This window comes from Oryctolagus cuniculus, chromosome 3 (genome assembly GCF_051225735.1).
Source record: "Oryctolagus cuniculus isolate XC-2025 breed Fujian yellow rabbit chromosome 3, ASM5122573v1, whole genome shotgun sequence".
In the NCBI taxonomy this organism is placed as follows: Eukaryota; Metazoa; Chordata; class Mammalia; order Lagomorpha; family Leporidae; genus Oryctolagus; species Oryctolagus cuniculus.
In genome coordinates, this window is record NC_142869.1 from 101,122,311 (window position 1) to 101,146,968 (window position 24,658).

The following is a 24,658-nucleotide window of genomic DNA, read 5'->3' on the forward strand; positions in this document are numbered from 1 at the left end:
TCTCTTTTCCTCAAAAAAAAAAAAAAAAAAAAAATTACTGAAAATGATTTTCTGTAATGTACCCAAGATATTTGGCCTGATTATATGTGAAAAACATTCTTTAAAAAAATAAATACAAGATTAAGTATTTACATTCAGTAAATAGAATTCCTGAAATGTTAAATGTAACTGGGTTATAACAACACTAAAAACTTGGTCCTCAAGTGGGCATTGTGGCACAGTTGGTTAAACCACTGCTTGGGACACTCACATCCCAAATCAGATGTGGTGGGTTTAAGTCCCAGCTGTTCCATTTCAAATCCAGCTTTCTTCTAATGCATATTTGGTGACAGAAGATGATGGACCAAGTGTTTGCACACTTGCTACCTATGTGGGAGATGAGGATGGAGTTTTGGATTTCTTGCTTTGATGTGGCCTAACCCTGTCTATTGTAGTTATTTGGGGAGTGATCCAGCAAATGGAAGATCTTTCTCCATCTCTATCTATTCCTCTATATCCTCTGCCTTTCATATAAAATAATTAAATTTTTTTAAGTGCTCCTAAGTAGTTCAAGGAAAGTTAACTTTTAAGAAACTTTTTGGGGCCAGCATTCTGTGTAGTGGGTTGAGCTGCTGCTTGCTAAGCTGGTATCGCATATTGGAGTGTTAGTTTGAGTCCTGGATGCTCTGCTTCCCATCCAGCTCCCTGCTAGTGTGCCTGGGAAGGTAAAGGGTCCCAGGTATTAGGACTCTTGCCACCAATATGGGAGACCTGGATGGAGTTCCAGAATCCTGCTTTCTCCCTAGATCCATGCCGGCAGTTGTGGCTATTTGTAAATTGAACCAGAGCATGGAAGAATGATCAGTCTCTGTCTCTGTCTCTGTCTGTCTCTCTCTCTTCCTCTCCCTCTTTTTTTCCCCATGTCACTTTGCCTGTCAAATACATGAATGGGTAAATCTTTTTGAAAGAAGAAACTTGCCATATTTTTTAAGAATTATAGTATCTTCAATTTAATAAAGGGAATTTTCTGAAAAGATTACATGTTCAGAAGCCAAGCTTTTTGAGGTAGCCTGTCAATAGGAATAATCTTGGGTAGGAATTATGACCCAGAATATTATATTGCCAACTGGGACACCTACATCCTGTGTCTGAATGCCTGGAATAAAATCCTACCTTCACATTCTGCTAATGCATGCTGGGAGCCAGCAGATCATGATCCAAGTGGGAAACCCAGAAATTCCTGTCTCCTAGCTTTGACCTTGTTCAATGCTGGCTGTTGAGAGCATGTCGGGAGTGACACAGTAGATAGACCATCTCTCACTGTCTTACCCAGGCTCTTCTACTTTGCCTTTCAAATAAATAATAAATGGTTAAATAAAACTTAAAAAATAGAAATTATCTTTTTATTCAGTATTTTAAACAGCACTTTACTAAAAACTAACTCTCAAATAATGCCTCAAACTATATCAGTTTTCAAAATCATAGATAATCAAATGAAATCCCATAATTTTAAATTTCTGAATTTTGAAAATACTCTGATTTTGGGTAATCATTTTACCTAGCAAATTAATGTTGTTGATTTTGTACCAACTTGTTACAATGGTATTTTTTCTTACTACATTTTGTTACCTAATATTATAAAGTAGAAGAGGAAAATTATTAAATGAAAGATTTTGGCCTCAAGAAATACATGAAAACCTTCATATATGAGACAGTTCATAAACCATGCAGAGACGTATCTACTTAAAAAGTAAAACTGAGCTGTACACAAGATAAGTTCATAGAACAAAATGTAAGCAGTGACATCTGCAAAAATCTCCCACTGACCTAGTGTGTCCCAACGATAAATCACTTGCTCCTTACAATATTTGTGTAAGTTAGATGCTATTATTCCATTTTTCAAATATGGAAGAAAAGTCTCATTCATGATTGTGTATCAAGTAGCAGAGAAAAATCCATTTTGGGGTTTTGGTCTTTAAGCCTCCCATGCGTTCCACTATGCTATGCAAGTCTTCATAAAGAGAATTTAATGGAGAGGCCAGGATTTGAGGCTGACCTTGAAGGATTTTGTTGGGAAAAGAGAAAAGAGGCTTACTTTCCAGTTGATGGTATTGCATAAAGAAAATTCCAGAAGTATGAATACAATTTCTATAGCTTAGAGATATGGAAGATGATACTTTATGAAAGATGAAACTGAAATAGAATATAAATATTGAAGATAAATAAGTAATGCTAACTAAGTTTCAATTAGAAAATAAAATCATGCCACAGTTTTGTTGGTTGTGGCCAGCTTTTGCAGACTCTTACAATATTGAGAGTGGTGATGAGATGAAAGCAGGTTTTGTCAAACCTGTTCTGAGACTGCATTGCTTGTGGTTATGGAAACTTCCAGCATGTCAACAAGAAAACAGGAAGTAATCAGGAGTTTACGTGTGCTGTACATTTACACAACCATACTTGTATATTGAACACCAATTCTATCTCAAGGCATCATGCTAGGAATTTGAATTACAGAGAAATAGGTGTGAGAAATAACCACTAATAAAAGATATTTCATGGTCTAATATTGAAAATACTTGAAATAATATAGACAAGTTTTTTAAAGGACCATAACTTTTGCAAAAGTCCGAAAGCTTTGTGGGAAAAAAAGACAGCGCCCTATTCAGGGATCATTATATGTTTCCCAGACAGAAGAGGCAAGGAAGTTGATGATACAATGTCTACAGAATGGTGTGAAAACCAAGAGTAATGTGTCTAGAGTCTACAGGGCATGAGAAAGAATAGTAGAGAATGAGTGTAAGAGACAGAAAATCTCAGCTTTTCAAATACTTTGTGTCCCTTTGGCTTCACTGCAAGCAGACCACAGAGACCCTGAAAAGAACAAGTTCAGCAGAATGTTGGAAGCAGACCTAAAAGGGAATGAGAGAATGCAGCAGGTGCAATCTAGGTTTGATGAAATTTCAATAGTAAGGTTTGGTTTTTTTTGTTTTTGGTTTTTTTGTTTGTTTGTTTGTTTTTTTTGTTTGTTTTTTTTTGCTTATTTTTAATGTAGGTAAAAAGTAATACAGTTTGAGGGAAAATTCAGTCCTTCAAAGGAACTTTATTCTGATGTGTTGGTTAAGAAAATTGGATGAGATAACAAATGGAGAATTTTGAAACGCTGGAAAGATAAAAATGGGAAATACAACCAAGAAGTAATTCTTGATAGTGAAAAAAACACAAAAGTTGAATAGATCACAATGTGAGGTGGACAGGTAGACAGGTGGACAGGTGGACAGGCTAGGGAGGAGCAATGCTACTTATGCTATGATGGTACTGTGATGAGTACAGATGTTTGACTGTATCTTCTATTATATTAGAAGAAAAATCTCCCCTTTTTTAACAGAACACACTATTTCAGTTAGCTTAACCAGAAAACGCATTTGATGAGACTTATATCTTTTCTTACATCTTATTACTGACAAAGGAAAATGTTTGCTGTATATTTAGAGAAAATAATGTAACCATTCAAAAGGATATGGGTGAATCAGATGGCCACCCTTGCATTATCATAAAAGACTTTTGTGTAAAAGGTTTTAGTTTAAGAAAGAAGCCCTTTCAACTCATTAAGTAAGGCCCATAAATAATTTTAAGGATGTATTTTATTTATTTGAAAGGAAGACTTACAAAGAGAGACAGGTCTTTCATTCACTGATTAACTTCCCAAATGGCCAATATAGCCAGTGTTGTGCCAGGCTGAAGCCTGGAGCCAAGAGCTTCTTCTGGGTCTCACATGGGTACAGGGGCCCAAGCACTTGGGCCATCCTCCACTGCTTTCCCACGTATATTAGCATGAGCTGGATTGGAAGTGGAGCTTCCAGGAATCGAACCAGAAGCCATATGAGATGCTGGTGCTGAAGGCCATGGCTTTAACCTGCTGAGCCACAGCACTGGCACCCCATAAATAATTTTAAAGTATAAATACTATTCTTGTGTTTTAAGACCCTCTAATAATGGAGTTTTAAAAGTTACTATGTTTTTAATTCTGCTATCTCGGGTAGGTCAAAATTAGAGTTTAGGGACTGGAATTTTTTTTTTTATAGCAGATTTTAGAAATTTATTTCAAAGGCACAGTGACAAAGACTGATCTTTCAACTTTTGGTTCACTTCACAAATGCCCACAACAGACAAAGCTGAGACAGGTTGAAGTGAAGCCAGTAATTCTATCAAACTCTGCAAAGAGGGTGGCAGAAACAACCTACTTGAGGCATCATCTGCTGCTTCCTCAGCACATCATTAGGAAGCTAGATCAGAAACTTGGAGTACCCGGACTTGAACTGGGACTCTAATATGGGAAGCAGGTGTCCAGAGCAGTGGTTTACCCTCCTGTGCCCTTGGGAATGTTTTCTGAATGCGCATCACTGAAATCTGAGGTGACAGTCTCATTAGCACTGCTGTGTTTATTAAGGTTTTGAAGTAGCTTTGTACTATTTGTACTTGTCAACTCTGTCCTCATTCCAGGTTCCCCAAGTCCTCATAACTGAGCAGCTAAGGACATAATGGCAGGCATGCAAGGGAGGCTCTGTGTTCTTACTAAGCCATGTGCATGATCTCTGTTGGTGAAATATTTTGAATACCTAAAAGTCTTGATCAAAAGAATCAACATAATCTCGGGAATTCATGCAGCCTCTACCCATATTAGCAGGTTTCTGGGGGAAATTTTGATAGGGACACCAATTGTATTTCTCAAATCCTCTTGTCTGTTCCCATTTTCCAGAAAGAGCAATAAATACTGGTTTTAGCAGAGTTTTTCGACTGAAATAGCCTAGCATTACTCTAATGGGTTTGAAATACTGAGTCCCTCAACTATGAGCTGAATTCGCCAGGCCTAATAATTTCTGCTATTTACTTCAGTGTATTTTACAAATATTGTCATTATCTTAATGTGCCTTGATATGAAAATTTGGGAAGGACTGGTTAAGGTGGTATCTCTCTAGTCATGGTCCAGCTGTCTTACGGGCTACCCAGTAGTATTGGAAACCAAGCTTATATATATATAAATGTATAATATTATAATATATTCTAGAAATATATTATATAATATATATTTATATATAAATATATATTTAAATCAAAGACATAGGTGACTACAGTGGCTAGTCTATTAAAAATATAAACCAACTTTTTGATTCTCCTTTCTCTTTTTTTTTTTTACATGTTACTGTTAGGAATTATCTAGTTATTCTACATATTTCTTTTGCGGAATCTAAGCATTTTTCATATTTTCTGAAAATCTCAGTAGTTGCACCAATCTTGTGGGTCTTGGTGTGTATTTCACCTCTATTATCGTGTTCATCATTTACTTGATTTTAAAAGTGAAAAATCTTATTTGAGCTGGTGCATGTCAAACTTTTTAAGAAAACTTACCGTTTGTAAGAATTGTGGAGTCATCTAAAACTTGAAACCTCCCCCAGGTTCATGAAGCAGTCTTTGTGTGGTTTATTTTTAGACTTCTTACAGAGAAGTCTAAATATAACTTGCCTAAGCATTATTTTGACATTAACGCAAGACTGCATGTTTTTTACATTTTTAAGAATCAGCCAATTAATTTTACAAACAACTCCTTTATTCTTGTGATCATAGAAATGCATAGATTCTCAAGATTAATTTATATTTTTAAATTTTATTTTAAATGATTTTGTGTTAATCTTACAAATAGAAGACTAAATAGTCCAAACCTTTGAGTGAATTGTTACATTTTTCTCTTGTAATTGGAATTAAAAAAATATGTGTGTACATATTATGTTATACATAGAAACAATTATGTATATCTAGAAGTATTGATACTCAAGGAAACATGGTACTGTAAATTGTGCTTCTGCAGTGATGGATATTTAGCAAAACTAAAAGCTCTATATAGTAAAAATTATATCAATGTATGTGAAAAAGTACAGAGAAAACTGTTAGTGACAGCACTTCAACTAGTGATGCTATATCATAAAAATTTGTTGGCCGGCGCCGCGGCTCACTAGGCTAATCCTCCGCCTAGCGGCGCCGGCACACCGGGTTCTAGTCCCGGTCGGGGCGCCGGATTCTGTCCCGGTTGCCCCTCTTCCAGGCCAGCCCTCTGCTGTGGCCAGGGAGTGCAGTGGAGGATGGCCCAGGTGCTTGGGCCCTGCACCCCATGGGAGACCAGGAAAAGCACCTGGCTCCTGACATCGGATCAGCGTGGTGTGCCGGCTGCAGCGTGCTGGCCGCAGCGGCCATTGGAGGGTGAACCAACGGTGGCAAAGGAAGACCTTTCTCTCTGTCTCTCTCTCTCTCTCTCACTGTCCACTCTGCCTGTCAAAAAAAAAAAAAAAAAAAAAAAAAAAAAGAAAAAGTACAGAGAAAACTGTTAGTGACAGCACTTCAACTAGTGATGCTATATCATAAAAATTTGTTTCAAATCCTTCAAAACACAAGCATGAAAGCTGTTTTAACAGGAAACAATACCTGTTAGGCTTTTAATTATTATTTTGTATGGTGTTTCAAAAAAGTATTACTTTTAACAGTTCTAGTTATTTTGTTCCATTTTGCTTGTATTTTTGCTGGCTTTATTTTTCCAATTCTAGCACCTCAGTCTGTTCTGCAGTTCTAACTTTGTGTATGCTAGAACACATTACATTGACTACTTCATTATTATTGGTTTGCCTCAACTCAATAGTGAAAGTAAAACATGAAATTTTGAGCTGTTTTTTTTTCCCCCCTTTGGGACTTTGAAACAGAAAAGAAATTTATCCAGTATGAGTGTTTACCAAAAGGCAACTCAGTTTCTTGGGAAATATTGCACTTAACTACGATAATACCAACTATTTATCGAGTGCTTACAGGTGCTATGCTAAAAGCTTTTGATGCAGTCTCACCATAACCCTGTGAAGTACAAAGATGGTGTATAATGTGCTCAGGCCATTCAACATTTAAGTGGTGGGGCCAGGGTGTTACTTAGCAATCTTACTCCAGAGTCTAACCACTCTACTTACTACTAAGACACATTTATTAGGTCAGGAACATATATTGAATTCCTGCTCTCAGCCTGTGTCTGACAGTGTTCAATAATTTTCAGTTAATAATTTTGTTGGGATTTATTTGCTATTTGTAGCCCTTGTCCATGTTCCTGCTGAACAACTGTCTTTCTGCTTGATGAGCTCTTGGAGATTAAGTCTTTGATTAAAAAGTAAATCAAAAATGAACTCAGAAACTTATAAAAGGAAGAAACGAAGGTCAAGGAAAGGAGAATGGTGGGGGGAGTACTTATATTCTAAGAATTGTATCTAAGGTCTTTATTTCTGTTCTCTTTATATTAATGAAAGTAAATAAATCTTCAAAAAACTAAAAATGAGTTGACATGCAAAAGAATCCTACCCTTTTGTCTCACCGATTATGTTAATATCCCATGGTAGTGACAGAGCTATAATTAAAACCTTTGTATGGCTGACTATAGAATTCGGGTGTTATAATTATCTAAATAAAGTTAACATTACTGTAGCCATATTGAAATCCGCACTTTAGACTTAGGAGAAATGGATTCCACTAAGATTCACATGGGGAACTTGGATAGTGCTTGTAGAAATATGGATAGATTTGGGATTTAGCAATCTGAAATTCAGACATATGGCATGCAATTTGAATGTTTGATAAAGATTTGGATTTCATGAACTTTGAGAAAAGACAAAGACTGTTATTTTCCAGGTTTGTCATCTTCAAAGGTTCAGTTAGGAGGCTTGGGTATACACTGTGATGTAAACATGTTTATACCACCAGCAGTTACACTCAGTAAGACTGCTTTTTAAAAACACTTTATCAATTTCATTGAATTATCATTCTTCAGTAAAAAATTAAATTAACTCATATATAAATAATATTACAACTAGCTATTCTTCATATTCTTAAAGAACAGATTAAAAGTAAAATAACTTTTTTTGAAGCAAGCATTGTGGTGTAGCAAATTAGGCCATCACCTGGGATGCCAGCATCCCATATGAGAGCTCACTAGAGTCCTTGCTGTCTGTTCTACTTCATATCCAGCTCTATGCTAATGTGCCTGGGAAAGCAGTGCAAGATGGCCCAAGTCTTTGGTTACTGCCTCCCATGTTGTAGACTCTGGTAGAGTTCCAGTTACACTTCAAAGTTGCAACAGGAGTCACTGTGCACTTACTCCTCATGTAGGATCTTTGTCCTTAGTGTGCTGTACATTGAGATTTAGTGCTATAACTAGTACTCAAACAGTATTTTTCACTTTATGTTTCTGTGTGGGAGCAAACTGTTGAAATCTTTACTTAATGTATGCTAAACTGATCTTCTGTATATAAAGAGAAACAAAAATGAATCTTGATGTGAATGGAAGGGGAGAGGGAGTGGGAAAGGGGAGGGTTGCGGGTGGGAGGGACGTTATGGGGGGGAAGCCATTGTAATCCATAAGCTGTACTTTGAAAATTTATATTCATTAAATAAAAGTTTTTAAAAAAAAGTTGCAACTCTTATATTCTATTGAAAAATACCATTGAGAGAAAAGCATTCACTCACTGAAGTTAGACTATTAAACAATTACATGTTTCATGTAAAAGAGTACTTGTGAGCAAAGGACAAATGAAAACTCTTTGTCCCAGCTTTGGCCTGGCCCAGCCCTGGTCGTTGTGGTCTTTGGGGAGTGAACAAGCAGATCGAAGATCTCCCTCTCTCTCTCTCTCTCTCTCTCTCTGGCTTTTAAATAAATCTTAAAATAACTTTTAGATTGACAAACTTCATCTAAATTCCATTGAAACTTTTCTGTTCATATTACATTATATAATTGTACAGGATTCCTGGCAAGAAATTGTTATTATTCATATTTCACAGATGAGGAAATTGACACTCAAGGAATTTAAATTCCTTGCCTAACTTGCAGAACAATGACTCAAACCAGACTTCCTGTCAAAAATTATGCTACTTTAGTGATTGAAAAGAGTATTTGTGCTTTTAATGAAAGATTTTTAAAAAGTACAGTATTTCATGTCTCATATAGTTATTAAAAATTAGATTTTTAATCACATGGGCTAATTTTGATGTCATTGATCTATATTCTATAATTTTGTTATATAAATGAATGCTATTGTGTCTAACAGTTTGAGTATGTAAAACATGAAGCTAACACATACCACTCTTACCCTCTTGTTTTGTTCTTGTTTTTTGCAGGTCCTGAGGCAGTAGAAATCAAGTGCCCCTTGAATCACGTTGCTTGCCTTGGTTCCAACAAGTGTGTTCATTTATCCCAGTTGTGTGATGGCATCTTGGACTGCTCTGACGGTGATGATGAAGGGATACATTGCCGGGGTGAGTCCATTTGCAATTGCATTATTGAATATTGCCTAGTAATGACACTTCAGAAAGAACCTAGACTCTCTTTTTTCTTTAAGCATGAATTCGATTGTCAGACCCTCAATATGCACTTCAAAGTTGCAACTCTTATATTCTATTGAAAAATACCATTGAGAGAAAAGCATTCACTCACTGAAATTAGGCTATTAAACAATTACATGTTTCATGTAAAAGAGTACTTGTGAGCAAAGGACAAATGAAAAGTCTTTGTCACAGCAGATTGACTACACAGTTTATCAACTTGTTTCTATGAATCTTTGCTGAAACGAATTATTTGAATGAATACTGGTGCAACCAACTATTTTAGCAGGATGCGTTCATAGTAAAGTGGTTCCTTCAGATTTTTTCCATCATTTGATGCTATGATGTCTTTTTGAAAATCAATGTGTACATTCTAAAGTGCTAAAAATTTTATCTGTCTATGAGTGATATAAGGGAGAAACAATTAGAATCCAAAAAATGAACAAAAGCTTAATTGTCACATTTTAATAGAACTGAGGGCAAGATAGTCAATGAGATCTAAGAAAGACATATAAGAGCTTAAGGAAAAGTTATGAAGACCAAGGTATAGACCTAGGTAAGGAAAGACAATCTAGGTATCAGTGAAGTACATTAAGCTGCAAGATGGAGCTAAGAAAGAAACAACTGAACTAGTTGTTTTGTTCTGACTAAAATTCTCACAGACTGAGTGTAATACAGAAGGTATTGAAGTCAAGATGTCAATAGGAACCTGCCGTTCATTTTGGAACCAGTAAAAACAATAAGGAATAGGGGAGACTAGAGAAAGCTGGAGTGACATCTGTTCTTTGAACAGATTCACACAAACTGAACGCTGTGATCTGGAGAAAAGACACAAGGTCAATGAAAGTTCTAGTTTTGCAGGAGTATCTCCCTACCCATTGTACCTAAAGTGTTCAAAGTCTGCTGCTGCTGCTTTTAAAATCATTGCATAGTCAACAATATATATAGATCAAACAAAAGTTGTCTGGAGACCTGACAAAGGTTACATGCTGACAGCTTCCCTGCTCTGGGCTGAAATAAACTGAATTCAAAACCAGAGATGGAGAGATATACTAGAAAAGCAGTAAATCTTAGAAAGATAATCTGAGACAGTAAGGCTGTTAACAGGCCGTGAATAAGCTGCCAAAATCAACTAGGTAGCTAAGTCTTTCCTTTCTTTAATTGACTATGGCTCTGTGCACAGATTCCAGCTGGTCTCCAGCAGGCTCCTGCATTGGCCTGAACATCCCTTCTTAGACTTGACCTCTGAAAGTGCCACTTAAAGGGTCAGCAGATGGTTAGTTTCAGTTGTAAATACATGTGTAATAATAACAAATAAGGGATTTTATTTTTATTGAAAGGTTTTGTGAGATACATTCTTTTTGACAGTTATGTTGCAAAGAATGCCAGTAACAGAAAACAAAGTATTAAATTGCAAATTGATATTGAGAATTTCATTTTCGTTTCAAAAATTATTCTGAAGCCTAATTCTGTCCACTTTAATTATAATAGAGCTGCCTTATTACATGTGCAGATAGATATGTGTGACCAAAGTTTTAAAAGAGTAAAATTATCACATTGCCAAATACTGCTTCTCAGAGGTGATGACATGAAATTGAATATCTTAGAGAAATTACATTGTCATGAATCATATGAAAATATGTCTGAGTTTTCTAATAAAATTCAGTGTGTGATTTCATAATTGAGGTTGCATGATAATAGCAAAGCCAGAAAATGCAAATAAAAACAAGTATTTGAACAAAAATAAAAAGCTGTTATATTTACCATGATCCTTGAGAACACATCAGCATTTTCACGTAGATTATATAGTAATATCTGTTGTACATTTTTTCTTGTTCTATAGCGGTTTTCTAACTGATCCAAGTTTAGTTTTATATCATGTGATAATCTGTTTTCTTTCTTCATTTACCAGTGGTGATTGTACCACTTCGGCCTTTTTATATATTTCCAGATGTCAACAAATAGAAGTGTCTTTACAGGTTTAAATCACTGTTCATTATGACCTATAGTGGTCTTAGAAATAGTAAGAAGCATATTTGGTTCTCTACTTCTGTTGTTATTGTTTTTTTTTTTTTTTCCTTTCTTGGCCAGTTTTCTGGCCTTGCACCCTACCTAGAATGCATAAAAGTGACTGTAAAGGTATAGTCATTCAAGAGCCAGTAATATATTGAAAGCTTTCTTCATTGAATAAATAAACTCACAAATGTGTTTACCTGCTTTGTCTGATAGAGTGACCCTAACATGCGCACAAAAACCAAACCTCTTGGTTATTAAATTCGCCACATGTATGTTGTCTGTATTTAAATGAAAAGAGGTGACTGATTTTAATCAAAAGGAGAGTGTAGAAATTGAGTCTGTTTTCCTACCCTCCATCTTTCTTTTAATTTTTGGTCACCACCAGGCATTTTTTTTAAGTCAATTAAGTACCAGCCTTTTCAAGTCTCTAAAGAACTGTCTCATTACCATAGACTTACAATGAAAAAGTGGATTGGCTCAAACATTGCTCTGCTTTTAGAAATGCTTCACGGACAAACACATACCCAATTTAATTACACATGGAGTCCAAAATGGGATTTAAAGATGGTATATTTGTGTTCCTTATGAGAATTCATACAGGAGGTGATGTTTTATGAATGTTTTGTACCTACTGAATTGTTGTCTGAGTTTCCTCGAAAAATCAATTTCCTTCTAGTAAAGGTAATGAAACATATATATTATAAGTGATTTTCTATAACACTGATATTTTAATCTCCATAATTTGGAACCATTTAAAAAAAGAAAAATGGACTTTTATCTATATACTCATATATGGAGATGTGCTTATAAAAATTTTACAATAAGGACTTGTGAAATGAGCATATTTTCAAAAATTGCATCTCTTCCTACATAGTACCTTGTATCAGTGGTATTATTACCCTATCTAAATTGCATGAGAAATGGAAACATGTTCTAAAATTACAAAGCTTCTCAATCCAGGATATGCCCATAGCAATCCACACAAATGTACAAAGAATGCTTGGAAGAAGAGAACAAAACCAACCAATAGAGACCAGATCCACTGAAATGCATCAAAATGCTACTTTAGAATTTTCCATTCATTAGATAATCTATTATGTTAATAGTAAGGTGAATATAATCAAAGAAGTCCTTTTTAAATTCACAACCCTAGTTGGATTGCATTTATAGTACAAAGTGGTAATACATTGAAGTTACAAAGGAATGACAGTCTTGATGTCACTATCTGTTCTTTCTCTATTAAAACAATATGACACTCTTCAGAACACTGCAAAAAAGAATTTCAATTCTGTGTCACTAGAAAATGTAGTGTGTAATCTGTGTGATTTTTTTCCCAGCAAACTTCCCATTGTCCATATAAATCTAGGTGGTAATATGTGTGAAGAATTTACTAAAACTGATTTAGTAAACTAAAGCTGACATATTAAAAGTTTACCCCCTAAACACACAAATGCAGGCACACACAAACACATCTCATATTTTCTGATTTCTCACTTTCTATTTGGAACCTCTTCCTACATAAATCTGAGTATATGATATATGTCACCAGTACATTTGATCAGGTGCTTAATGATAAACAGGATTATCATACATATCTCCTAAATTGTGTTGAAATAATACATATGAAGAATTTTAAAATTTCATTTGAATATTTTGCTTTACTTGCCATTTTAAATATAACTTCCTAATATTTGCAATTATAATTTTCCCATCCACCTACAATCTAGTCACTAATTATAATATTTTAGTTTTAATTATCACCTTTTATGCTTAAATTTTTACATGCTGGTTTTGTAACTTTTATATTTCCAACATAATATTAAGTCTTATAAAAAGTGCTAAAAATATCCTGGTCATAATTTATAACTTACAGACTTCTCTCAGGATGGGCAAGGCAAATGGTAGAATTAACTATCTGTAATGAGTTGCAATGGGAAAGTAATAATCCCTAGAATTCTTGCTTAAATCTCAAACGTAGTCACCAAATTATCCCCCCCAAAAAAGGAATTAAATTAAAAGTAATTTGAAGCTCAAATTATCAGAACTCCATTTTTCAATCTACTAGAAAAAAAATTATTTCAGTTACTGCTTCATTAGTTATTTATCACTAATTTCATATTGATTCAAGATTAGCTTGCGGTTTACAAGTATAGAAAGGAGGGGGAGGCAAAGAGGGAAGTTCATGAGGCTGATGAAAGAGACAAAGGAATTTGGAACACGTTTTTATTTTCATTTAAGGTATACAAATTTCATATCTTCAGATTGAGGAACATAGTGATATTTGCCACCCTACTCTTTCCCAGCCACACTTCCACCCTTCTTTCTCCTTCATCTCCTATTCCCATTCTTAATTTTTACAAATATCTGTTCAGTTTACTTTACACTTGTCAGATTAACCCTACACTAAGTAAAAAGTTCAACAAATAGTATGAAGGAAAAAAAAAACATGTTCCTCAACAGACTAAACAAGGGCTTTAAACAATCATCAGATTTCAAAATATCAATTTTATTTGTATAGATTACCTATTAGGTACTCTATTAGATCAGAGAAAACAAATAGTATATGTCTTTTCTATTGTATCAAGGGATCTTGTCCAAGTCTCATTTTAAAAATTTCATTGAAAAACTTTGCTGTCCTCTTTCTAAATGAAAATCGTGCTAAATGAGGAATTCAGCACACAAAATCCAAACCCAAAGGTGTGTAGACAGTTGCAATTTGCAAGCAGTGATAAGGAAAGTGTACCTGTCAGCCCAATAGGCTTACAGCACTGCCAGCGAAGCTCATCAGTAACTACTGAAGTTGCTGGAAACTTCAATGAGGCCAGAGCTAAGAGAAAAAAAGCAAATCAGGAATACCTGAGTTTATGTGCTCAGATCACTTTTTTAGTATAGATCTTGCAACTTAAAAGTAGATCCTGACATATTTTCGTCTCAGGTATAAGCATTTCCTCTCCAACTAGAATTAGTTTAAGTAATGGATTTATGCGGGAAGCTATGGCCGTAAGCACTAGCTGATTTCAGAGTGAAATTGGAATTGTATATTTGTTGAAGACCTTTTAAGATACATGGGTATGAGGGTACTTCAAAAAATTCATGTAAAAAGAATTAAAATGTTTATTTTGGTGCAAAAATTTTTGAAACCCATGAATATATTTTTCAAAACACATATTTCTGCTAAACTTTATGAGGATCCCTCTTTGTGTGTGTGTGTTTATGTGTCCCAACCCCCCACATACATAGACACATGCAGACATACATACACACATATATGGCTATACATATACATATTTATTTTTCAGCGTCTTAGTTTTATGAATTCTGTTAAATTAGAAATATGATTTTGTACATCTATTGGATTTACCAACGCTGACTTCTCTGCTGCAGTTGCTAAACTGTTCTATACTTGGAGTTTATTTTTTAACTCTCTGCATATGGTGACTTGAGAGAGAGCTGACGACCTACATTAACACCTCTGTGAAAAGATGGATGAAATAATTTCACTCTATGGTAACCAAGCACACAAAAGGATAATCTAAAATGATTTGTCGATGTAGCAAATTTACTACTTTAAGTAATGTTAACATTACACTAATAAATTTTCTGGCCCAAATAGAACTATTTTAAAAAAAATGGGAAATCGAATTTTTAGAAATATTTTAAATGGTGTATAAAGTTACTAGTGGCTTAAAAGTTACGAAGTACTATACAGATTTTCTTTCTTTAAAGAATTCAGATTTTGTATTTCTCTCTCTTATTAGAAAATAGTGTTTCCAAGCTAAACTATTTAGTGTTTCTAAGCTAAATTATTTTAGTCTCCTGTATTTTTTCACCCAGTCTTGCCTGTGATGAGAATCTGGTGTACTTTCAACTCTCAGTTGTTGCTGATTCGTGCCCTTTTTGCAGTTCATCTTGATTTTAAGTAGATGCAGTTTAAATACATGAATCTGTAACTCTCCTACCAGTAGAATATTCACTCTATCTTTTCTCTTCACGCCCAGAGGAGAATAAAGAGAAATAATGAGGGTTTGCTCCTTAGTGCAAACAACTCCTTTTAAGGCAATTTCCAAGCACACAAGCCCTTTGGATAAATTGCTTATGTGAAATAACAAAAAGCCAAAAGACTCAGGTTCTCTACACTAATAACCTCTCTACAACAGATGAAAAATATTCATGGTCCTAATAGTTGTGTAGTTGCAACTTTCATGAATATTGGATATCCTGGACAGTAATTATTTATCTATATTTTTACGTCACCATCCTTTTCTTCTTATGATGGGAAAAATGTAGAAAATAGTGATGGATATGAGGCTAACATGAATTTTTCAAAATGTTCCAGTGGAAGGGAAGAGACAACATTGAAGTTTTCTCTATATTCAATTCAATCTTTAACGTTGGTAAACTTTCATTGAGCTTTGACAATATTCCAGACATTGACTTAAGCTTTAGAGAGGCAGAATTGTCTGTTTTCTACCTCTTTACAGAATTGCATGTCATAATATGGTGGCTGTAAGAATTGCAGACAAAAACTTAGTTGAAGAGCATCGAATTTTAGCTGTAGGGGACTCAAGAATGCAGGATGCAGATTTTCCAAGATTTTTGATAATTGATGCATGTCTTATTCTAAGAGATGAATAGGCAAACAAAGAAAGGAAGAGCATACAAAAATAGAGAATTACATTCACAAACACACATGTGCAAAAGAGCATTTTGCTTAAGTGAGCTCTATCTTTTTTGCTAAGGTTGAAGCTCAGGGTGCTGAGTGGAGGCAGTTATATTGGAAGCTGAAAAAATACTTCGTGATAGACACCTTAGATAGTAGTTTACTTGTAGAAGGTAAATGTGTACATTGATATAATTGTGAACATTGGAACCAGACGGTGGTTTTTCCCAAATCTAGGCATATTAGGTACTATCCTTTACTGTGTTACTTGGATGTAGTTCAGCTGAATGAAATTGAGAACAGAGAACAAAGGGATCCATATTCACTGAACCCCTGCTCAGAAGTAATTTAGAATTTTGGAAAATGTATTCACTATCTAAGCAAGAAGAATGCCATCTTCAGCAAGCAGCTAAAATACTACCTTGTTAGATGATGCCCAAGTTCTGCCCTCTTTTCCCTTAACTCTGGAAAACATATGACTGTTTCAGTGTTATTTAAAAGTGTGAATTATAACCAACTGTCACTCAGCTCACTACTCAACCTCAAATGTGAGACCAAATCCCCTGTGATTCATTATTTGGTCTTTGACACAGCAGCTTGATATTTTAAAAAAGCAAGGAATTAGAGCAGGTAGCTGAGATTGAATGGCATCCCCAGGAGTCACATAGAAAATCAGTTTGAGTGCAAGGTTTCAACACTGTGACCTTGAGCTTCCATTTGCCATTTTTGACTACTGGATCTTAACGTAATTCAGAGAAGTACATAAAATTGTTATGCTTCAGCATCCTTCCTGACCCAACCTCCAAGCACCAACATGTCTTGCAAAAATCAACTGACAGACATATTTTGAATTAGCTACATAGTCCCTGTCAATTTTATTAATTGATGGACCAGAAAAGAATGTGCTGAGTTAACAACAAGCTGAACAAGTATACAATCAGCTTGCACAGTTCAATGTCTCAATCTGACTCTTAGCTCTACCCCCTGAAGAAAAATTAGTGCTTTCATTTGGTGAGGGATGTGCAAGGGAAACAGAGTGCAGTTTAACTCTTTGAAGTAGAACTACCCTAGTGACAATAGGAAATTTTAAAAATCTTTAGGATTTCAATTTTCATAAATTAGGAAAAATTAATGAGTCTTCTCAATGGCATTATAAAAGCCATTTAGCCTCCAGAACTGTAAGAAACAAGTCTCTGTTATATTAGTGCTACCAGCTCTGTGGTATTTTGTTGTAGCCACCTGAACAACCTAGGGCCCCATATCTGAGTATCTCACTGCATTAAGTGCTATTCAAAAAGTAAAATAGCTGTGACACAGATGGCTTTAGAGCTCATAGTAGTCGATTCTTTCTGTGTCAAATCAAATAATTATTTAAACTCTGTAGAGATAGAGGTATTCTAAGATTATCCAAACTTTATTTGCATATTTTGATAGATACTCAAAAAACTCTGTTAAATATACATTATCTTGAGGAAAAATAAGCCACCCAGATTTATTTGCATTAGTTGAGAATTTGTGTTCTAGCTCCTTTATTCAACTTGTATTTCTAGCATTGAAATCAAATGACTGATCTCTCTGTGCTCCAGCAGATTGTAGAACCAGTCCAGACCGCTCACGGTGGTTACAGAAACCATAAAGTACCAACCAAAGTGAGCTCACTCTGTTCACTGAACTGGATTAGGTCAGTGGGACTGCGAGCCAAGGTCTGATGTGAGTTACAAGCAAGAGGTGTGGGATGTCCTAAAGAGCACTTTTCAGTTCCATTAACTGTAATGTGTGCTGTGTTCCCATTCAGTGTACAGGTACGAAATCAAGGAGGGCCAAGAAAAAAAAGTCTGTATAATTCAGTAAATGGCTCATAGAATTCTCCATTATTCCCAGAGTGGAAGCATTAAGAACCTGAATTGTCTCATTTTTGGTTAGGTTAAGTACATACCACTTTAGTGGTCTCAAATCAGTCTATTGAGAAATATTAACAGATATGCACTATTCCTTATTTTAAATAATTTAATAGAATTATTCCTAAATATTCATTGCATATAACATTCAGCATAAAATGACTTGCATATAAATGTATACAGAAGTGTATGTGTAAGTGTATTTACTTTCTTATATTTTCCTATCTGTCAACTGGATATCTAGCTAACAATGATTATTCATGGAACTGAAAAAAAGGTACTTAATTTTCTGTGACTATTACTTGGTTTCATTCCAATTCTTTCAGTTCTCAAAACAAGTGTAAGGTGAGGATTCCACTTTCTACTCCCAGCCAAATCACTTAAGTTCCTTTTCAATAAATCCTGTTTGTATCCACCTAACTAAATTAATCATAAAAGCAGAATGTGTGGAATGATGAGAAATATGCTTGGGATTAAATTTTAGTAATCCTGTCTAATACAATGCACCTTACCTTTTGAAATGAGCTTTTCAATGGGAATGTGCCTTGTGCCTTTTAATTTTTTTTTATTTTATCTATGTATATATTTTATTCCTCCCATATATTGGAAGTACGTAAAAAAATGTAACCTACCATCCAAGTCACTTGAATACAGACTGTTTACTACATTGGTATCAAAGCACTCAGGAAGCATTGAGGGAATGATAAAGTATATAGTTTCACCGGACTGTTTTTGCAGAATAACATATGGGGGTACCATGTGTTACACTATATGCTGAAATTACTTGCCTCAAACAATGTGCTCTTGGTCAGGAAGATTCACTCCTGTATTTTGCCTAAAGTGATTTGCTCCTTTCAGTTGCAATTCTCATTTACCAGAAATATCTGTGAATATGCAGACAGGGAGCAGAGGTCTCCTTAATGACTATAACTACAAATAAAGAAGCGGCAATAACTTTGTCTCAGTGTGAAATAGAATTGTAGGATAATAAGGCCAGAAGGGACTTTGAGAGGTCATCCAGTCCATCCATCTGCCTTCAGGCTGGACAGAACCCAAACTTGCTTGGACAGATTGCTATCTACCCTATTTGGAAGGCCTCCAGGGAGAGGAATTCTAATAACCACTTTTAGTAACATAGTCAATGCTTAGCAATTTGTACAATGTGTGCAGAATACTTTTGGTAATATAAAAATTTTCTATGCCCTCTGTTTTTAGATTTCTCCCCAACAAATTCTATATTTATGTAGAGTTTTTTGCCCTTTCCCAAATAACCTTAAATTTTCCAAGCCTCTAAATGTATAAACCACATGTTTCACCTTATCCAGACATAGTTTAAACATCTGAATAGTACTTCATGTGACTGGCTCTCATAGCTTCTGCCTGTTATAATTCCTCTTTATGTATTTTTTACTCCTGAATGTTTTAAGTCACATCTGTTATAAATCATGTTTAGGGTTAGGAGAGACCTTTAAAGGATTGATAAGAATGGTAGCGGTTTATTTTCTTCTTATGTAAAAAAAAAAATACCCAGAAATAGACTTTCCATTACATGTAAAGTGATTCAATGTGACCCATGTCCTAAATTACATCTTTATTAATGTCATCCTTGTCACTTGCCTTCCATCCTCAAGGTAGTTTAGTTGTAAATAGACGATTACCATATCTCCAAAATTGCACCTGTATTCCAGGAGGGAGGAAGAATAATATCCCCTACTACATAACTTAGCCACCTTCTTAAGGAGTTTTTCCAGAAAACTTAATGAAACAGCATCTACATGTATTTCACTAGCTATAATTTTAACATTCTCACATCCTTATTGGCATGAATGGATTGGAGATGTAATTTTTCAAATGAGTAAACCCTGCTTCAGCAAAACCAGATTTGGAAGGAGACACTGGATAGTTAGTAACAGCTATCAGTTCATGCTATACACTTTTTAAGAGAGTTGGTTCCTCACCAGGTATGTGTTGCAGTCCTACTATGTTGGATAAACCCTATGGGAAGAAAAGAATGGATTTGTCAGTAATTAGCTCTATGGCTTTAATTACCAGCAAAAATGAATGTTTAGACAATATTGTTGAGACTACTTCTAGAAAGAAAATTATAAAAATGAATACAAATATTCAGTGCACTGTGGAACAAAAGAGAAAAGTGACGCTGTTCTCTAGGAAATAGCTCCCAAAAGCCTAGATGCATGAAGGATACGGCTAGGGAGTGAGTGAGGGCTGACTGCTTTCTGAGAGAAGCCAGACTCCTGTGCTTTATGAAAGAAAGACACTGGTACAACCATCCCCATGACTCCCTCTCATTCTGTCACTTTTCTAAATGATTGACTTATTTGAAAGGCAAAGCAAGAGAGAGGGAAAGAGAACATGCCTGAGAGAGATGATCCATCTGCTTCAGTCTCCATAATAATGCCACAACACCCAGGGCTGGGCCAGGTCAAAGCTAGGAGCCAGGAAAACCATCCTGGTCTCCCGCATGGATGGCAGGGGCCCAAACACTTGAGCCATCATCTACTGACATCTACAAGACACTTTCTCTCTTTCTCTCTTTCTCTCTCTCTTTCTCTCTGGGACTTGAGCCAGTACTCCAGTAAGGGACAGTAGTTTCTTTCTCTCTTTCTTTCTCTTTTTCTTTCTCTCTTTCTCTCTTTCTCTCTCTCTTTCTCTCTGGGACTTGAGCCAGTACTCCAGTAAGGGACAGTAGTTTCTCTCTCTCTCTCTTTCTCTCTTGACAGAGTTAGACAGTGAGAGAGAGAGCAAGAGAGAAAGGTCTTCCTTTTTTCGTTGGTTCACCCCCAAGTGGCCGCTACAGCCGGTGCGTTGCGGCCAGTGCGCTGCGCTGACCCTAAGCCAGGAGCCAGGTGCTTCCTCCTGGTCTCCCATGCGGGTGCAGGGCCCAAGGACTTGGGCCATCCTCCACTGCACTCCTGGGCCGCAGCAGAGAGCTGGACTGGAAGAGGGGCAACCCGGAGAGAATCCAGCGCCCCAACCGGGACTAGAACCTGGGGTGCTGGCGTCACAGGCAGAGGATTAGCCTAGTGAGCCGCTGCGCCGGCCCGGGACAGTAGTTTCACAAGTAGTGGCTTAACGTGCTGTGCCACTTATATTTCCTTTCCTGAACATTTCTTTCTTCCTCTCTGCTTATGTTCCCTCCCTGCTGTGTATATATCCTATTTTCAGCATTTACTCATTTTATGTCTTCAAATTTAGGCTTACACTTGACACATTTAATGCACTTTTAGATGTTTTTATGAAGCACACAAAGAGAAAGAAAAAGCTCCCTTTTGCTAGTTCTTGTCCCAGATGCCCGTAGTACTAGGGAGGGCTGAAGTCAGGAGCTGGGAAATCAGTTCAGGTTTTCCATGTGGGTGGCAGGAATGCAATAACTTGAGCTTTCATTGTTGCTTCTCAGGGAGTTAGAATCAGGAGCAGGAGCTGACCTAGGTATTCTGTTGTGAGTCTTAACTGGCAGCTTAACCACTGGACTAAACACCTGTCCCTTGACACATTTTTAAAACAACTGGTCTGAATTTCAAAATGTTGACTATTATTTCATATTTAGTGTCAATTATCCCTATTTGATTATTCATTTGGACTATGTGATTTGTCATGGTATGTACATTGATTTTTTGTTTAATAGAGACTGCCAACCATATTGAATGTGTCACGCCATGTTAAATTGTTTTTATGCTCCCATTGGTGGTGAATTTCCTATTTTCTCCTGTTTTGCTTGAATTTCTTAAGCCAACTGATATCCATTCAAAACTACTTTTATTGCTGTTGTTTTGCTTTATACTGAGGATCCTTTAATTAATTTTCTCTTGAATCTAAATCCCATCAGGTGATTACTTCCAATGCTTTTTCTACAACCAAATAAATCCCTATGTGTGAGATCCCAATTAAGAAAGCAATTTTATTACCTAGTTCTAAAGAGTAAGTAGGCATTATACAAGCATTGGACCAGATCCTAATAAAAAGTCATAGCAAAAACAACATATCAGATAGAATGTATCTTGACACTCATTAGAATTGGTTATAAAATCCTGGATGTCTAAGTAAAAATGATGGAGAACTTTTGCATTGCTTAAAAACATCAAGACTAAAGTGAAAATTGTTAGTGGTTGTACCAAATGTCTTATACAAAAAACTCAATTAAATGTTTCTTTTTAATAAGGGTAAATCCACACCACTGTATTATTAGGCCTCCCTTTTGAGTGGGCTGATGAGGGGTGGATCATCTCTTAGATGAAACTAAAGGTCTCTTTCATTTTGCCACTCAGTGTTATGAAGACCTGTTTGAGTTACCCAGCCAGGATAACTTACGTTTCTGATGTTAACAACTCAGGTCTATTAGAAGTCTGGAATTGAGACAAATGTTGCCAAGTGGTAGTCAGCAACATCTTCCAATTGCAGTTGTATTTCAATTTATTCACTGTGCAGGATTTCTTTTTCTTTTTCTTTTTAAATTTTTTTTTAAATTTTTTGCCAGGCAGAGTTAGACAGTGAGAGAGAGAGAGAGAGAGAGAGAGAGAGAGTTATAGACAGTGAGAGAGAGACAGAGAGAAAGGTCTTCCTTCTGTTGGTTCACTCCCCTAATGGCCGCTATGGCCGGCGCTGCACCGATCCGAAGCCAGGAGCCGGGTACTTCTTCCTGGTCTCCCATGAGGGTGCAGGGCCCAAGCACTTGGGCCACCCTCTACTGCCTTCCCGGGCCACAGCAGAGAGCTGGACTGGAAGAGGAGCAACCGGGACTAACCCGGGGTGCCGGTGCTGCAGGCGGAGGATTAGCCAAGTGAGCTGTGGCGCCGGCCTGTGCAGGATTTCATACCCTCTAAATCAGAAGCAAACTTGAGGCATAACTTAAAAACATGAGTTGGATTTTTAAACTTTTGATCTATCATTATCTTCTTCACTCCAATAGAAATAATTACTATGAGGGAAATAAATCGTGCCCCCACTAAGACATGTCTAAGTATAAGACATCCTTTATGATTGCCATAGATTGTTTTCATTTGTTTATTTCTTTATTAAACTATCCTTGTTGAAACCTGTGTTCACTATTTAATTTATTGGTTTTTCTCTTAAAGTTTATTTAGTACATGACATATTTTCTTTTTTCTCCAGTAGCTTTTTATGTTTTCATTTGTCATTTATGATTTGGATGATGTCACATTTTCTGTGAGAAATAATTCCCCAAGTAAATATAAATATGTCCGGTGTACAAAATTATAAGAATTCTCTGCTATTCTGATACAGATGTAATATATAATCATTCTTTTGAAGAGGCAATTAGCACTTGGTTCAGTGACTTGAGATGTTACAACCTTTTAAGGTGTATTTTACCAGATGTGATGAAGGTAGTATGTATCTACAGTCAACCAGTACTAATCTGAACAAAGACTGGCTAAGGATTTTTTGTGTAAATTTACTAATGTGGAATATTAAAGGGCCCTCAGACTCTGTTTATGAGGTCACAAAAAGTTGTTTCCTAACCATAGACTTACTATAGCTTATTATTGAACTCTATTCCAATATAAAAAAATCACAACCAGAAATTTGTGTCAGAATGTTTCTTAACTCCTTAAAAAAAGTTATAAAATGTACTTGTGTCATAGAAGCAGATTGCTTTTGATGTCTAGGATCATATTTTTATGCCAAAAACTATTCAAAATTATCATTTCCTTGCTTGTTTTTCAATTGGTCAAATGATAACACTGTTGACTTTGAGCAATTGATATGACTAGTAGAGTGAAAAAGACCCAGCAGAGAAACTTGAATTTCTTTTATGTAAGTTAAGTCTCAGTTTACCTGAGAAATATGAGGAGATAGGGTACTTTCACTTGTTCTTACAACAGAGAATATATTTGAACTAAGAACTCTTATGAATCTATAGCTTAACTGATATGTTTAATGATCAAATAAATGATCAGCTTTAGATAGTTTGGAATTATACTTATTTTAAAAGTACCTCTGTGGAGGGCTAACTTAGTAATAGAAAGTGGACTAGGTGCTGCTAATGTAATCATAATTCATAAAATAAAGAACTGTAAGTGAAATATAAATAGATGGATGTTCTAGCAAGCAAAAGACACACATCATATGTCTGAAAAAGGCTCTGAAGAGGATAACTGATTTATGCAAACTTGATTATAATAGATTGGAAACCTGAAAAATTGGTCCTGAAGACTTAAGTTGCAGTGTAGTTAATAGCAAAAGACCAGGAAATAAATGATATAAAAGGAGCATTGCATTTTTGTACTTTGAATGCGGGGGATTAATCAGGCCTACATCAAGAAAAAATAGTTCAAGTGAAGATTATTTCCAAAGTGTACTGAATGATAACTATTATATATGATGACAAAAAAATTATTGATTCCAGCATCCTCTGCACTTTATAATTAAATGATGAAAACTGAATCTTAATTTAAATGGAATTAAACCATGAGTGGAAATGGTAGGAACACACTTTACAAAAGATAGGGGCATTTTGTTATTTCCTTCAGAATTGTGTATTGGTGCCACTTTCATATTCTTCACAGAATCAGTCTTCAAAAATTAGACTTCTATTGTTCATGCTTTTATTTATTGATAGGATAACTGCTTACTGGAAAAGCAGTCAACGGGTCAGCCATTATTTTGGCTCTGAGTGTATCCAGTGTTCCTGGTTCCTACCCTTAGGGAGTTTTCATCTTTGTGTGTCATT

At 35.7% G+C, this 24,658-nt stretch overlaps 1 protein-coding gene across 4 annotated transcripts in view; it reads left to right on the forward strand.

Moving 5' to 3' along the window:
- LRP1B (LDL receptor related protein 1B) overlaps positions 1-24,658 on the forward strand; it is a 2,138,546-nt gene that overhangs the window by 708,126 nt on the left and 1,405,762 nt on the right. For all 4 annotated transcript variants that reach the window (XM_051849573.3, XM_070071546.2, XM_002712121.6 and 1 more), the window contains exon 3: positions 9,172-9,309. In XM_051849573.3, coding sequence (XP_051705533.3) covers positions 9,172-9,309 — 138 coding nt within the window. The remainder of the gene's footprint in view (positions 1-9,171; positions 9,310-24,658) is intronic.